Source organism: Pristiophorus japonicus, chromosome 12 (genome assembly GCF_044704955.1).
Source record: "Pristiophorus japonicus isolate sPriJap1 chromosome 12, sPriJap1.hap1, whole genome shotgun sequence".
Taxonomy (NCBI): Eukaryota; Metazoa; Chordata; class Chondrichthyes; family Pristiophoridae; genus Pristiophorus; species Pristiophorus japonicus.
The window spans coordinates 172310620-172328737 of NC_091988.1; the positions used below are offsets into that span (position 1 = coordinate 172310620).

At 42.8% G+C, this 18118-nt stretch overlaps 1 protein-coding gene across 7 annotated transcripts in view; it reads right to left on the reverse strand.

The window, feature by feature from the left end:
* Positions 1-18118, reverse strand: part of LOC139277555 (zinc finger and BTB domain-containing protein 46-like) — a 104632-nt gene that overhangs the window by 45290 nt on the left and 41224 nt on the right. For all 7 annotated transcript variants that reach the window (XR_011596108.1, XM_070896156.1, XM_070896157.1 and 4 more), the window contains one exon: positions 8320-8574. Coding sequence is in view for 6 of the 7 variants with exons in the window: in XM_070896156.1 (XP_070752257.1) it covers positions 8320-8574 (255 nt within the window). In the remaining variant the exon portion in view is untranslated. The remainder of the gene's footprint in view (positions 1-8319; positions 8575-18118) is intronic.

Below are 18118 nucleotides of genomic sequence, written 5' to 3' on the forward strand. Positions count from 1 at the left end.
GGCCCAACCAGTCCATGTCGAATTTTATGCTCCACTCGAGCCTCCTCCCATCTTTCCTAATCTATCAGCATAACCTTCAATTACCCTTCTCCCTCATATGCTTATCTAGCCTCCCCTTAAAATGCATCTATACTATTTGCCTCAACTACTCCATGGTAGCGTGTTCCACATTCTAATCGCCTTCTGAGTAAATAAATTTATTTTGAATTCCCTACTTGATTTGTTGGTTATTATCTTATATTGATGGCCTCTAGTTATACAAGTGGAAACAATCGACTCTAACAAAACCTTTCATAATTTTAAAGACCTTTATTAGGTCACTCCTCAGCCTTCTTTTTTCAAACGAAAAAGAGACCCAGCCTGTTCATTCTTTCCGGATAGGTATACCCTTGCATTTCTGATATCATCCTTGTAAATCTTCTCTGCACCCTCTCCAGTGCCTCCATATGCTTTCTATAATATAGAATTCAGTTGCCTGGACTTCAAGGACCAGATTGTCAGGGCTTGGAGGCTGCACATTGAACACTTTTGTCCTACTCAAATTCTTTCATGGGGCTCAAAGCTATTGAACTCTTTCCTTCTTCCTACAACCTGCAGACTGTCAGAAGCAATTTGGCATCATGACCTGATTTACCCATTTTCTTTTCACCCAATCCTGCACTATGGGTTTTGACCCATCTCAGTTTCTGAAAAGGAAAGCTGAAAAAAGGCCTTCAAACTATTAATTTCCCTTTATTATGACTTCTGCATTCTAATGGTTAACCAAAAGCTTATACCCAAAAACAGGTTAGCAGTTCTAGATTTCGTAGATTGCTAATCCCATCCCAAGCAGGTTACACATGTAAAACCCACCTTCAAGTGCTATTTTGAACTGCTTATCCAATTGTACAGCTTGACAATTTTTTGGGGTAGGCTACTAACTGGAAATTGGTATAGCAGCATATACTTCAGGTTGCCTTTGGCTGGGGAAGAGAGGGGGAGATGAGATGAATAGGGAGAAAGAAAAAAAAATCAGGATCAATCCTGTCCACAGAAATGGGTCGACTGCCAATTGCCATCAGACTTTTAAGTAATCAAGTTGATCTGTTGGAAATTGCAATGTCACCAAAGCTTCCCACAATAGGAGAGCACTTTTCAAAAAGATGACCGGTTTTTCCCCTGTGGGCTCAGCCACTTTGCAAATTATAGCAATCTTGTAAATGTTTTTAATCTGGGAAAGTTTTAAAATTCCAAACTCTCCAAAGACCAGGATAAAGTGTCTGCAAGTGTAGAAAATTGCTCCCACCAACTTCCACCAGGCCTCCCACATCCCTGTAGAGGGCCCCGGTTTCATCATATCTTCCGAGTTCAAACAGGAAGCATGGGGGAACACGGGGAGTTGAAAATGGGGAAGGGGAATAGAGCCTTACATCCATGCACACAAAAAAACACAACTGCAGCAGCAATGGATTTTCTCTCCAATGCAGCAAGAGAATTCATTATTCAAGAACTCATTTAGACAATTAGTTCAAAGTACTCCTTCAACAATGCACAAACCCAGTTTCAGCAGAGAACAGGTTTCTTTTCTTTCTCATTATATACCCAATTCAATCACCCAACAGGAACGGTTTGTATGGAGATCATTTCTAAAACCTTTTTTTTTTATATAAAGGTGAAATCCTCAAACAAGATTTTATGTTTGTTTTATCTGTACCAAATAAATATATACATATATATATTACTGCAGAATACAATTATTTAAAATTGAAACGTACACAAGTCTGAAAGTAATGCAGGTAATATACTGCAGATTTGATTTTAGATTGTTTACTTCAGTAAGTAGAGTTGCAGAAGTGAAAGTTCATCTGCTGCCAAACCACAGCTACCACTTAACAGCATTCCAACTACTCAGAATGCTGCTGCTCCACTGGACCACCCTGTAAAAGATAGCTCTCTCTCTCTCTCTGGGAAACGGCCTACTCCTGTTCCTATGTATTCTCCTCGGAACCTGGTGGTTCCACCACTATTGGCTGCTGGGCTCTTTTCTGCAGTGGCTCCTGAGCTGAAGTCGGCTACTCTGTTTGCTGCAACATCCTCCTGACTTTTTGTCTCGACCTTGCATTGGAATAGAGTTTTATTTTACTGCATCCTGATCTGAAGTCTATTGCGCCACTGGTTTCATAGGCACACTTGCTCTGCCGACGCGTCACCCGAACTGGGCTCTCACTCTTTGGTCAGCTCCAGGATTGGACCGCTGCTTCAGTTTTGCTGGGCTTTACTCTGATCCCCACTATTACATAGAAACATAGAAAATAGATGCAGGAGTAGGCCATTCAGCCCTTCTAGCCTGCATCGCCATTCAATGAGTTCATGGCTGAACATGCAACTTCAGTACCCCCTTCCTGCTTTCTCGCCATACCCCTTGATCCCCCGAGTAGTAAGGACTTCATGTAACTCCCTTTTGAATATATTTAGTGAATTGGCCTCAACTACTTTCTGTGGTAGAGAATTCCACAGGTTCACCACTCTCTGGGTGAAGAAGTTTCTCCTCATCTCGGTCCTAAATGGCTTACCCCTTATCCTTAGACTGTGACCCCTGGTTCTGGACTTCCCCAACATTGGGAACATTCTTCCTGCATCTAACCTGTCTAAACCCATCAAAATTTTCAACGTTTCTATGAGGTCCCCTCTCATTCTTCTGAACTCCAGTGAATACAAGCCCAGTTGATCCAGTCTTTCTTGATAGGTCAGTCCCACCATCCCGGGAATCAGTCTGGAGAATCTTCGCTGCACTCCCTCAAGTCAGGAGACCAAAACTGTACACAATATTCCAGGTGTGGCCTCACCAAGGCCCTGTACAACTGTAGCAACACCTCCCTGCCCTTGTACTCAAATCCCCTCGCTATGAAGGCCAACATGCATGCCAACCTTCAATGACTGATACACCATGACACCCAGGTCTCGTTGCACCTCCCCTTTTCCTAATCTGTCACCATTCAGATAATAGTCTGTCTCTCTGTTTTTACCACCAAAGTGGATAACCTCACAGTTATCCACATTATACTTCATCTGCCATGCATTTGCCCACTCACCTAACCTATCCAAGTCACTCTGCAGCCTCATAGCATCCTCCTCGCAGCTCACACTGCCACCCAACTTAGTGTCATCCGCAAATTTGGAGATACTACATTTAATCCCCTCGTCTAAATCATTAATGTACAATGTAAACAGCTGGGGCCCCAGCACAGAACCTTGCGGTACCCCACTAGTCACTGCCTGCCATTCTGAAAAGTCCCCATTTACTCCTACTCTTTGCTTCCTGTCTGACAACCAGTTTTCAATCCACGTCAGCACACTACCCCCAATCCCATGTGTTTTAACTTTGCACATTAATCTCTTGTGTGAGACCTTGTCGAAAGCCTTCTGAAAGTCCAAATATACCACATCAACTGGTTCTCCCTTGTCCACTTTACTGGAAACATCCTCAAAAAATGTTCTTGTCCTGGATCAACCTCCATTCCTTCCACTGGCTCCTGGATTAAACTCTGCTCCTTCAATCGGCCCTCAGTTTAACGTCTCATCCAAAAGACAGCACTTCCGACAGCATTGCACTCCCTCAGTTCTATACTGAGGTGTCAACCTGGATTATCTGCTCACATCTTTTGGTGTATGGTTTAAATCTATGCACTTTTAACTTTGAGAAGTGAGATTACCACTGAACCAAGGCAGACATCTCTTGCTCCCTCCACTTCCTCCCCATTAGACTAATTGTATCTCTTCACTCCCCCTTCCGCACTCCGACAGCACTGCCCAAAGCTAAGTCCATCGGAAATGAACCTGCCGATTCCCAATGCACCACTCTAGGCATCCTTCAGCACGGCACACACCACTGATCCTCCCACAGCAGCAACCACAATTGTGTCACTTAGCACTCCCAGTATCAGTTCACTCACCAGGAATTACCCCTTTTAACCACATCACTGTGACGATGCAACAAATATTTCCATATGGCCAGAGGATGCTTTCTCCCTTGTGAACAAGGCTTTTTTCTGTCCACATTTTGATCATGGATGAATCCGTCGAGATTCTGGCAATGACATAGCCCATTGGTACAGATTCCATCTCCCTTACCAAAGTCTCTTCACCTGGTTATACCAACCACCACTTGGCCAGTCCTAACAGTCACAGTGGTAACGTACCCTTTTTTTTAAAAAAAGAGGCAGGCAAAAAGCAGGAATCTGTAGACCAGTTAGCCTAACATCTGTTGTTGGGAAAATGCTGGAGTCCGATATTAAGGAAGCAGTAGCAGGACATTTGGAAAAGCATAATTCAATCAACCAGAGTCAGCATGGTTTGATGAAAGGAAAATCACGTTTGACAAATTTGCTGGAGTTCTTTGAGGATGTAACAAGCAGGATGGATAAGGGGGAACCAGTCAATGTGGTGTATTTGGATTTCCAGAAGGCATTCGATAAGGTGCTATAAAAGGTTACTGGACAAGATAAAAGTTGACGGGGTTGGGGGTGATATATCATCATGGATTGAGGATTGGCTAACTAACAGAAAACAGAGAGTCGGGATAAATGGTTCATTCTCTGGTTGGCAAACAGTAACTAGTGGGGTGCCGCAGAGATCGGTGCTGGGGCCTCAACAATTGACAATCTATATTCATGATTTGGATGACGGGACCGAATGTAATGTAGCCAAGTTTGCTGATGATACACATATGGGTGGGAAAGCAAATTGTGAGGAGGACTCAAAAAATCTGCAACGGGATATAGTCAGGCTAAGTGAGTGGGCACAAATCTGGCAGATGGAGTATAATGTAGGGTCATGTGAGGTTAGCCACTTTGGCAGAAATAATAGGAAAGCAAATTATAATTTAAATGGAGAAAAACTGCAAAGTGCTGCAGTACAGAGGGACCTGGGGGGTCCTTGTGCATGAAACACAAAAAGTTAGTATGCAGGTGCAGCAAGTAATCAGGAAGGCAAATGGAATGTTGGCCTTTATTGCAAGGGGGATAGAGTATAAAAGCAGAGAAGTCCTGCTACAACTGTACAGGGTATTGGTGAGGTCACACCTAGAGTACTGTGTGCAGTTTTGGTCTCCATATTTCAGGAAGGATATTGCATTGGAGGCAGTTCAGAGAAGGTTCACGAGGTTGATTCCGGAGATGAGGGGATTGACTTATGAAGATAGATTGAGTAGGTTGGGCCTATACTCATTGGAGTTCGGGAAAGGTGATCTCATCGAAACATGCAAGATAATAAGGGGGCTCAACAAGGTGCATGCAGAGAAGATATTTCCACTCATCGGGGAAACTAAAACCAGGGGACTAGAATAAGGGGTCGCCTAGTTAAAACTGATATGAGGAGGAATTTCTTCTCCGAGGATTATAAATCTATGGAATTCTCTGCCCCAGAGAGCTGTGGAGGCTGGGTCATTGAATATATTTGAGGAGGAGATAGACAGATTTTTGAGCGATAAGGGAATAAAGGGTTATGGGGAGCGGGTAGGCAAGTGGTGCTGAGTCCATGATCAGATCAGCCATATGCTGTCGTGGATCAGGAACTGGTTGGCAGACAGGAAGCAGAAAGTCGGGATAAACAGGTCCTTTTCAGAATGGTAGGCAGTGACTAGTGGAGTGCCGCAGGGCTCAGTGCTGGGACCCCAGCTCTTTACAATATACAATATACATCAATGATTTGGATGAAGGAATTGAGTGTAATATCTCCAAGTTTGCAGATGGCACGAAACTGGGTGGCGGTGTGAGCTGAGAGGAACGCTAGGAGGCTGCAGGGTGACCTGAACAGCTTGGGTGAGTGGGCAAATGCATGGCAGATGCAGTACAATGTGGATAAATGTGAGGTTATCCACTTTGGGGGCAAAAATGTGAAGACAGATTATCTGAATGGCGGCAGATTAGGAAAAGGAGGTGCAACGAGACCTGGGTGTCATGGTTCTTCAATCATTGAAAGTTGGCATGCAGGTACAACAGGCGGTGAAGGCGGCAAATGGTATGTTGGCCTTCATAGCTAGGGGATTTGAGTATAGGAGCAGGGAGGTCTTACTGCAGTTGTACAGAGCATTGGTGAGGCCTCACCTGGAATAGTGTGTTCAGTTTTGGTCTCCTAATCTGAGGAAGGACGTTCTTGCTATTGAGGGATTGCAGCGAAGGTTCACCAGACTGATTCCTGGGATGGCAGGACTGACATATTAGGAGAGACTGGATCAACTGGGTCTTTATACACTGGAGTTTAGAAGTTTGAGAGGGGATCTCATAGAAACGTATAAGATTCTGACGGGACGGGACAGGTTAGACGAGGGTAGAATATTCTCGATGTTGGGGAAGTCTAGAACCAGGGGACACAGTCTTAGGATAAGGGGTAGGCCATTTAGGACCGAGATGGAGAAACTTCTTCACTCAGAGTTGTTAACCTGTGAAATTCCCTGCTGCAGAGAGTTGTTGATGCCAGTTCATTGGATATATTCAAGAGGGAGTTAGATATGGCCCTTATGACTAAGGGGATCAAGGGATATGGAGAGAAAGCAGGAAAGGGGTCCCGAGGGAATGATCAGCCTTGATCTTATTAAATGGCAGAGCAGGCTCGAGGGGCCAAATGGTCTACTCCTATTTCTTGTTATGTAATCACCAAGTCCCACCTTGGATCTGTCCCAATTCCTCTTGTACCTTCTCTTCCTGCAAGTATCTCACCCTGTTCCACCCCATCTACCTCACATTCAAAATCCTTGGTCCTATACTGTTCCCCCATCAGCTTCACCCCCACCCCCCCAAAAAGAACCACCTCCAGCTTCAGCACTGAGCATCAGTGAATGCAACCAACACTTCCAAAGCCCCCTCTCAAATTCTCCAGCCCACTTAACCTTACCGTTTACAAACTGCCCTATCCATATACAGTCACCCCATGACGTGCTTCTTGTGGCCTCAGCACTCCTGTGATCTCTTACCACCAAGGTCACTGCCAATCATTTCATAATCCCATGTTTCGCTCATTCAATGACCCTTACCATCCATCCATGGGGGAAAGAAACTCTCCCCAGCTCCCTCACAAATTCACTCAAAACTCCGAACTCCCCCTCTCTGACCTTCCACGCATCACAACACCTCTGCCTTCAATGTCATTTTTCCCTAAAAATTACTCACCAACTCCTATCCCCGCAATTCCCTCAGGCATCTTTGCTCCCTCAAGTCAGAGGGCGATAAACAGGAATACATACATGGTGCACATCTGATCAATTGCCAGATTTGGCTTAACTATGTCAAGTATAACTGCATCATACCCTTCCGCCAAGTCTGCAATTCCAGAATTATGCTGGATTTTCTCCATGACTAACTGCCTCAAGCCTTTCACCCACCCTCACTTGTAATTGCAAATGCAAAGAACCCATGGATTTCCATGCAACTGAGTTTACCACAACCTTCCCTTCATCTCCACCCCTGCTCCGTGAATACAGTCTTCCGGATTCACTGTTCCAAAAAAAAAAATTCACATGCTTCCATTTCTCTTTAGACTGACCAAAAATATTGCTTTCAAAAACTTACTGATGTTCATTCATTCACTTAGCTGTTAAGGAGCAGTTATACAGAGTTACACTGCTGCAGCCCTGAAAATTATGGGAAGGTTCTACAACTTTATGTAGTATTGATTATACAGTATACATTATACTGAAGAGCTACACAAGCAAAACACAAAACAGAAATGAAGCTGTTGCGAAATGTTTTGCTGCAAGGCATTTACACCATGTTCCCGACAGGCTGGAAGACAAGTGGCAAAATACAACACCAGACATCTGTGTATAGCTTTGGGGAAAGAATAAAGTAGGGGCTATGGTGGCTAAATTAATCTGATTAAATTCCCATGGATTAATGAGATAAGCAACGATGCAACATGTCCGGGAGAAAAACATGACAATAAGGCTCATTAAAAAAGGATGAGGGCACTACAAGGAAACCCAACTTTAAATCAACCATCAACAAGGCTGAGCATCATGAAAGTTCATTCATCAGAATTAATATAGACAGATTCAGGGGGCCTGCTGTTTTAGCAAGCATCTTATCAGTCAAACACATCTGGCGAGTACTCCTTCTGGTTTATCTCTCCAGCTAAAACCAGTTATTACTTCAACAAGAAGTGGCAGTCAAGCCGCTACAACAGCAACCATCTCGTGGAAACTTTTCCACTGAACACAAAGCAACCTTTCAATCTACATAAAGCATTTTAAAACCAGTTCCTTCAGACCATTTATAACAGACTATATCCAACTTACTATAAACTGTGGAAATCTTTAAAAAAATATATAATAAATAAATGGTGTACCTTTAGGCAAGTACTCAAAAATAATAGGATTATCATCTCCTGGTTGGTCAGACTTGACAGACAAGAAGCTATGCTTGCTCAGAAGTGCAGCTCTCAAGTTAGCCACTGTGGATGCCTGCTGTTCTTCTTTTACGGAGGCCACAAACTGAGAAAGATAATTTGATTCTACACCAGCCAGCGGCTCCTCTGGATTCTGACAGAAATCGGGTCTGTCTCCCCGACTATCTGAACTGCTTGGTTCAGTGACATCTGCACCTAAGGAAACATAAGCAAGTTAGTCAGCTACGTGAGCTTGCTTTTTTTTTAAATACAGCAATCAAACTCGCTTATGTAGGATCTTAATTTAAAATATATATAAATATCCTTCAAGTCAACTGTTCTCGAACATTACTATGTGCATACAAAGGACTACAGGAGTGGGTGAGTTTGTTGCACTATTTGCTGCATCTCTGAAGCACCTTCAGACAATTTCTAAATGAATGGCTACATAAATGGAAGCGATTACCCATTTCCCCCAGTCCAGTGGCCAAGTTACACAGTATTGGTGCCAGAGATAGCTGCTAATACTACAGTGTTTGAGCCTATAATCAACTTTCTGCAGTGGTAGTATGCAATAAATTAAGTGATATTACTTTAGCGTACGAAAGTTATAGTCACTGTTGTTATACAGGAAATGCAACAGCCAATTTCCCATAAATAGCAATGTGATGACAACCAATGATCTGGGTTGGGGATAAATATGAGCCAGGAATCCCCTTCGAAATAGTGCCATAGGATCTTTTAGATCCTCGAGAGGGCAGACTTGGTTTCGCATCTCATCCTAAAGACAGCACCTCAAGACAGTGCAGCACTCCCTCAATACTGTACTGGAGTGTAAGCCTAGATGGTGTGCTCAAATCTCTGGAGTGGGGCTTGAACCCACAACCTTCTGATTGAGAGGCAAGAGTGTGTTGCCACTGAGCCACGGATAACACCATAAATAAGTTTAAAATGTTAATGAAGGAAACAAATTCGAGATATTATAGCATACTACAGATATTAGATAGCATTAAATATGATAATGAATACATCTCAGCCACATTTTTGGAAACTAATGTCAAATAGCACTTAATTCAAAGCGTGATTTAAAAAAGTGCACTTAGTGCAGCAAACTGAAAGAATGCACTTTCTTTTACTGTTCTTGGGATGTGGAAATGTTGGCCTACATTACAATCGTAACTACACTTGAAAAGGAATTCATTGGTTGTGAAGTATTTTGGGATTTCATGAACATGGGTTACACCACCATTATTGTATGTGCAGATTCTTTCATATAGGAGCATTCATTGCTTCACCAAGGGTACAAAAGTATGCAAGTTAACTGATTATGAACAAGCCTTTGGCCTATGCTTGCCGGTTAAGGCGAAGGTAAAGCTAATCATTCAAAAACCTTAATTTCTTCCAGTCGTTAGCTAAAATTTGAAACACATATATAATTTTACTGTTCACATGTGTGTCAGTCATGAACAAACTAAAATTAACTGCAGTTTGATACAAGACTAAGTTGAGTTTAACCTCGTTGAACTGAACAAACACTAAAATCACAAAAACTGGTGTGCAGATGTGTGTCAAATAAGGTACAGAACCCGTCACGTCACAGAAAACTGAAAAGCTTTTCCACAAATTTCTCCAAACCTTTGTTGTACCTGAATGTTAACATGCCATTTTAATCAACTATCCAAACCAAATTACAAAGCGCAAACAATTGGCCACGCCATGAGAAACTATTTAATGACAACCTATAGCAGATCAAATAAGTTTGGCAGTTGTACAACTGGACGCAATTAATGTTTGACTTACAATTTTCTGTACCAAGACCTGGAGCCCAAACAATATATCCAGCTGGAATCTGCGTACGCCATTACCATAGCACAGATTTCCCAGATAATTCTGAAGCAGCTGACTCAATCCATAACTCTGACCATGCCGTAATTTCCTGGAACCCTCTGACCCTCGTCAAAAGAGTGAGAATTCTATTACTGTAGCTCCACCACCCCACTATTAAATTAATGGGCATGTCCAATTTGCTGCAATAATGCTGCTTTGATCAGGGCTGCCACTTAGACTGAACGAGAATGGTGCTGATGACCTGACAGCAGTGGACTGAAGCAAGAGGAATTCAAAATTTAATTGCAGAACTTTAACAAACTGGAAAAGGCGCTGGCATAATAAGTGTAAAACAAACTTAACGGCAGTTATATTTAATAGAATAAACCCGAATCAGGATGTGTATGTGCAGATAGCAGTGCTGCGCCAGTCGAACACCCTGTAGCTGGAGCTGCTGGCCAACCACAAGCAGAATTTTTTTTTACCTTTGCAGATATCAAAACAGCTGTCAATAACTTTTAAACAGATAATTGTACTTGTTTTGAGTTTAATGGTTCCTTCACTATCTAGAAACACTGGATTTGAAATGAGTTGATAGTTCGTCTCCTGGCCGCTTCCAGATTGCTCTTTAAGTTGACAGCAGATCTTCAACCAACAACAACTTGTATTTATAAAGCGCCTTTAATGTAGTAAAACGTCACAAGGTGCTTCACAGGAGAGTTAACAAAATTTGACATTGAACCACATAAGGAGGTATTATGGCAGATGAAAAGGTAGGGGTTAAGGAGCATCTTAAAAGGAGGAAAGAGGGATAGAGGGGTGGAAAGGATAGGGGAGGGAATGCCGGAGCTTTGGGCCTCAGCAGTTGAAGACACTGCCGCCAATGGTGGAGTAATTAAAATCAGGGATGTGCCAGAGGCCTGAATTGGAGGAGCATAGATATCTGAGAGTTGTCAGCTTGGAGGAGGTTCGAGACAATCGGGAGGGACGAAATCAGGGAAGGATTTGAAAACAAGGATGAGCATTTCAAAATAGAGGCATCGCTTAACCAGGAGACAAATTAAATCCACAAGCACGGGGGTGATAAGTGAACAGAACTTGGCACGAGTTAGGATACAGGCAGCAGAGTTTTGGATGAGCTTAAGTTTATGGATGGTGGAAGATGGAGACCGGCCAGGAGTGAATGGAATAGTCAAGTCTAAAGGTAACAAAGGCATAGTTGAGGGTTTTAGGAGCAGGTGTGCTGAGGCAGGGGTGGAGTCAGGCGGTGTTCGAGGTGGAAATAGGCTGTCTTTGTGATGACGCGAATATATGGTCAGAAGCTCTTCTTTGGGTCAAATATGGCACCAAGGTTGCCAACAGTCTGATTCAGTCTCAGTTACCAGGGAGAGGGATGGAGTCAGTGGCGAGGAAACTGAGTTTGTGGCAGGGATTTAAGACAATGGCTTCAGTCTTCCGAATATTCAGCTGGAGAAAATTTCTGGTCATCCAGTACTGGATGTCAGATAAGCAGTTCGACAATTTAGAGACAGTGAAGTAGAGGTAGAGCTGGGCCTCGTCAGCATACAAATGGAAAAGAATATTATGTTTACAGATGATGTCGCTGATAGGCAGCAAGTACCGGTAGATGAGAAATCAGAGGGGGCCAAGGATAGATCCTTGGGAGATACCAGAGATAACCGTGAAGGAACCGGAAGAGAAACCATCACAGGTGATTCCCTGGTTACGACGGGATAAGTAAGAATGGAACCAGGCAAGGGCAGTCCCACCCAGTTGGACAACGGAGGAGTAATGGTGGAGGATGAGTGGTCAACTGTGTCAAAGCCTGCAGCCAGGTTGAGAAGGGATAATTTACCATGGTCACAGTAACATAGGATGTCATTTGTGACTTTGATAAGACCAGTTTTGGTACTGTGGCAAGGGCGGAAACCTGATTGGAGGGATTCAAACAGAGTTCCAGGAAAGGTAGGCACAGATTTATCAAGCGACAACACGTTCAAGGACTTGAGAAGGTAGGTTGAAGGTAGTTTTTGTAAGGATGGAAGGGTCAAGGGTTGTTTTTCTTGAGAGGGGTGAAGGAAGCAGATTTGAAGAGGAGGGGAGCGAGAAACGTTAACAATATCAGCAAAGGTGGAGGTCATAAAAGGGAAGTTGGGTGGTCAGCAGTTTAGTAGGAACAGGGTCGAGGGAGCAGGAGGTGGGTCTCACGGGCAAGATGAGCTTGGAGAGGGCATGAGGGGAGATCGGAGAGCAAGAGAGTTAAGTGCTTGGGGGGGGCGGAGCTTAGAGGAAGTTTGGCCAGTGGGCGAGAGGAAGACAGGGAATGAGCAGAGGCAGCTGAAAGGATGGTCTCAATCTTAGTGACAAAAAATTTCATGAGTTCCTAGCACTTGTTATTGGAGGTGAGGGTGGAGGAGGCAGAAGAGAGAGATTTAAGACGACGGTTTGCAGTGGAGAAAAGAAGCCGGGGTTATCTTTGCATTCCAGGATGATCTTGGGATAGTGATCAGTTTTTGCAAAGGAGAGTAGGACCCGATCCAACAATCGAATTGCTTGTGCTTTCATATTTAACTTTGGATGAACACGCAAATAATTAATTTAAGAGAGAATGGTGTCTTAGCAAACCATTAACATTAAGCAATCAATACATTGGCCATTGACTGCCACTTCCCTCACTGTGGCATATTCCAAGGAGTTCGCCAGCAAATTTATTGCATAAATTCGCAACTGGAGGATCAGGTTGTACAACGGTCTAACCTATAGCATTCGCAATGTTCTGCCAAATTCCAGGTCATCATCAACTCCTCCAGGCTCTATCCCAGAAATTGGAGATTACAGAATAGTTATTCTTCATTAACACCTTACATCAGCCCCCAATTTTTCTATCCTGGGCAATGTTCGATGTAGAAACCATCTAACTCAATGCTACTATGCATTCATATTATTGAAGATCATACCTTCTCTGTGCAATTTGAGTCGTCCTAACCAGAAGAGCGCTATGCATGTGCCTAAAGTTTGCTACTGAGCCATTAAATTCTAAATCTTGACCATCGGGGAATAAGAGGGCTAATGGCACGTTTAAATAAACTCAAGGAATTCCATGGAGCACATTTCAAACTGAATTCTCAACATCTCACTGGAATTATAATTCACAGTGCAAAAAATGGTCTCGAGACCAACAAAATCACTTGGCACAATGCTGATAATGCAACTCATCCTTAGAAATCCCAAAAAAGCTGTAAGAAAAATGTCCTTAAGATTTCAATAGAGTTTTTCTTTTGGGTTTTATTCATTTGCCTATTCACTCCAAGCAACATCTAAAGCAATCTTCTATCTTCAATTCCACTGTCGGTAGGAAGGCTTTGTGGTACTTCTGCAATCCATACAGCAAAATGTGCAGTAAACAATGGACGAAATGGATAATGTCAGCAAATGAAATCTAAAAGACCAAGTGATTCAAAGAACTGGAAAAAGATAACTTACTATAAATGTAGATACAAATTTATAAAGCACAATTTTTATATATTCTCTTCAGGATGGGAGAAAAAAAACCCAGATGACTGTCAGTTTCCCCACAAACTGATTATCTCGATTTGCAGGACTTGGGACATCCAGAAGATTTGGACGCACAATTTGTTGCACAGGAGCACAATCTCACTTGTAATCCAGGATCCCAAGTCCAAATCAACAGTTACTCTCCAAGGCTGCAGCTTTGCATTCTGCATTTATCTTTTTGTGATAGAATAGTGTCGCTAGCCAGACTTGGAAGACATGGATAATTTGAAAGTCCACTTGTTAAAAAGCGGTGGGTATAGTTTGTACTTGTGCCCATCTCGGAATGCATTTGCACAGTAAGGGTTTGCACTCCTTCAATGGAACCAATTTTTCCATGCAGCGTTTTGCACATCGTTGTATTAATTGTTAGAAAGACAAGTGGAAAAACAACGAATATACAAGGAGCTCTATCAATTCAATGGTTGAAACTCAGCAATGCCAATGTGAGAATAGCTTCAACTACTCTGGCACTGTAAATCCATTGACTATGCCCAAGATTTGCCTGGGAACAAGGTTGACAAAGTTCCTGATCTCCAAATAGTAGTCTTGCTGAAAATTCCAAAGCCCCGTAACGTTCACACTATGGTGGCACAGTAGTTGAAATAACAGCATAATGTTTGGAAGTCAAGGGAAAAATAATTGAGGCAATAAGTATTAAAATTTACGGGCCGGATTTTCACGAGGTTTGCAACCGGGTTTTCGCTGCGATTTGACCCTCCGCGGTGAAAACCCGGTCACAAAGCCCAGGCGGGATCCTCGGGTACCTGTTTGCGGCAGTGCTTTCAAGTACCGTTGGGGAGAGGTGCACTGACGTGTAACGCCTCGGATTGCGTTTGCGTCCGAATTTCGGCTCTCTCCCGACCCGTATGCCATGCCCAGAATAGCGACAGGTCAAATCTGTCAGTGTAGTCATGCCAGCAGCGGTAAATACGAAAACCTGCAAAAAAGGCAAGTTAAAAGTTTTTATTTTTTAATTTTTTTTTTGCAATGATTCGATAGATAAGGGTCTTGTAAATGTTTTTGGATTTTTTTTTTTGGCTTGTTTCTCCCCCCCACCCCACCAAGGCCTCTCTCACAGCGCTCCCGGCTGTGGACTAAAGTTGCCAAAGCTCGCGGTTTGCGCCGCAAATGCGTGTGCAATGCCTCCCTTACCGTGACAAAGGCCGAAAGTTCGGGCTAAAAACGGTAGCGCAGCAAAAACGCGAAGTTTCACGCATCGCTACCGTTTGCCAAAAAAAATCCCGAAACCCAAAAATCCGGCCTTATGGATTTAAAAAAAAATACATGAATCAAGATTTATTTTGGACAAAAAATATATTTCTTCCTTTCTGGCATCAAAGACAGGTTTCTATGCCTCTCCTCAATCTGCTTCCCCTTCATTTTTTTCTGATCCTATCCCTCCTTCCAATCTCACTGTGTTTTTCACCATTTCCTGTGACCCCAAATTAACAATCCTCAGCAAAAGTCTCTGCTTCAACCCCTTATGTTCCCTCCTCAATGCATTTCACAACGCTGACCTCTTCCGCCGCCTTCGCCTCCACGCCCTCGCCCACTTTGGCCAGGAAGTTTCCCCTCATCCCCCAACAGCAGACCCGTTCTCCAATTTTCAGAATTCTCATTCCACCTGAACCCTCTGGCAGGGGCCTCTTACTCTCTCCAGATCTTTTCATTAGGAACTACCAGCATGAAATCAGCCATCTGAATTTCTCCACTCTTGCCCCCAATCATTTGCCCTCTAAACTTTCAGCACTCTGTTCCCTCGGATCCATCCCTCACTTTGTCATGAAACTTGCTGACAAGGGAGGTGCTGTTGTTGTTTGGCAGAAAGACTTCTCTAATGTGGATATTTAGCTTCATTGCTGCAATCTGCTATAGTTCCATTCTTCTTATCTTCTGAAATTCCCGTGTCTCGGTCGATGGCTTAACCGGAATTTAATTCTGCCTCAAGGGGTTCATCAAGTTGAAAACTCAAATTTACCAGCTATACATGGAAATGCACAGGCAGGGAATAGATTTAAAATAAGGAAAACTAATGTTTAGACAATTCAGATCAAATTACTCAGAAAAAGGGTAATGAACAGATGGAGGAAACTGACACTGCAGGCAAATGAACAGTAAACTTTATGGGGAGAGGTTCAAGAAAGAGAGAAATTCCTGGCATTTGAAAGGATACTTAATTAAAATTAGATCTCTTTGGAAAGAAAGGAATTTGAATGCGCAAGTTGCATGGATTAATGGTCTTCTGCCTGAAATATCCTGCTACAAAACTAGAGGGATCTGATGGTCCTTGCACATGAAACACAAGAAGTTCACGTACAGGTATAGCAAGTAATTAGGAAGGCAAATGGAATGTTAGCCTTTACTGTAAGTGGGATGGTGTATAAAGTACACAGGGTGTTGGCAAAACTACACCTGTAGTACTGCGTACAGTTTTGGTCTCCTTATTTAAGGAAGGATATACTTGCAATGGAGGCAGTTCAGAGAAGGTTCACGAGATTGATTATGAGATGAACGGATTGTTTTATTTTGAACGGTTGAGCAGGTTGGGCTTGTACTCATTGGAGTTCAGAAGAATGAGAGGTGATCTTATTGAAACATACAAGATTCTGAGGGGGCTCGACAGGGTAGATGCAGAGAGGATGTTTCCCCTCGTGGGGGAATCGAGAACTAAGGGGCAGAGTTTCAGAATAAGAGGTCGCCCATTTAAAACGGAAGCGAGGATGAATTTCTTCTCTGAGGGTCGTGAATCTTTGGAATTCTCTACCCCAGAGAGCTGTGGAGGTTGGGTCATTGAATATATTGAAGGTGGAGATAGACAGATTTTTAATGATCAGGGAGTGCAGGGTTATCGGGAACTGGCAGGGAAATGGAGTTGAGGCCAGGATCAGATCAGCTATGAGGGGCCAAATGGCCTACTCCAATTTCTTATGTTCTTAGCCAATGTTGTATCACTTATCAGCTGCTATAATAAATCTGAAAAAAAGTGTTGACGGTCTCGCTACGTCAAAGCTTTATACATCTCCTCACCAACAAGTTCCGAGCTTGGAATTGCTCCAGGAAACAGCATCAAGCACAGGAAAGGGACTTTGCACAAGGAAAGACAGTCAGCCAACTCGTGCTACTCTGTGTGCTTCCGAAAGGCAATCTTAAGAGTAGCAAAAGTAAGGACCGATTCACAGACTGCTTCCTGTTTACTGAACAGGCAACATAAGGATGCATGGCATAATTGAACATAAAAAGGCAATAGGGGAATAATGCTGTCTTTAAAACACTCGCTTAACTAAACCTGTTGTATTTACAGCTGCTCTTGAAAGGTCGAGGATACCAGTTTTTCAAACAAAACTGAAGCCAAGAGGAAGTCACTTTTATTTAGCAAACAGCTGAAATAACCTTGTTTAGTTAGCACTCAGAAATAAGCATCATAAATTGAAATCCCCCACTTCACTTATTTAAAAAGATATGTGCGCATTTAGCTAAATGCTGTGCTACATATTTCAATATATTTCTATCCATTGACAACTACTAACCATGAATCAATAAAAAATCAATTTTGTGTTTGTGTCCCTCCTGAAAAAAGTATGCAAGGGGGTGGGTAATGTAATTAATTTCTCCATCAATCAGTGTGCCAACACCCTAAACGCTGCACCAACATTCCAAAAATATAAAATATATTTTTTCATTAAACAGAGAGAGCAGGCTGGTTTACGATGATGAACATAGGAGTTAACATAAAATACCCAATGTTACAAAATTACAGGAAAGGAATGAATTGCACAGAACAAGTGGCTGTGTTGTTTTAAAGGGAGGTTTATAGCATTACAGTCAGGATTTGTATCTATAGTTATAAAAACAGGAAATACAATTTTAAAGTAGCACTGGGAATACACAGCAGGCCACAGGAGAACCGAAGGGAATGGGCTTGGATGTAGAGCTATGGGAGGTAACAGAGGTGAATAAGATGAGGCAAAGCTGTGGATGGAATGGTAAACAAGGGTTTTCAATTCACCGAGTTGGGTGGTAAGAAACCAATGGAGCTTTGCAAAAGACAGGGAAAAGTTTGACAACAGGATATGGGCAATGGAATTATAGACAAGTCAAGTGGTGCTAAGGGCATCAGAGTAAGAGTCCAGAACTAACAGAAATATGGATATGGGTTTCAATGACCATGGCAGTGAGGCAAGGGTGGAAATGGATAAAGTTGCAACTGCACCCTTTCTCTCAAAAAGTTCACTAAAAGCTACATTCACCATCCCAATTTGTCTTTGACAATCTAACTGTGTGTGGCTGGAGTTACTAATGGGGTGATGCGCAACTGATCATGAAGCAAGGGCCCAAATTTGGTCCTCCGGTTTTCTGAGCCCCCGCTGACATTTTACAT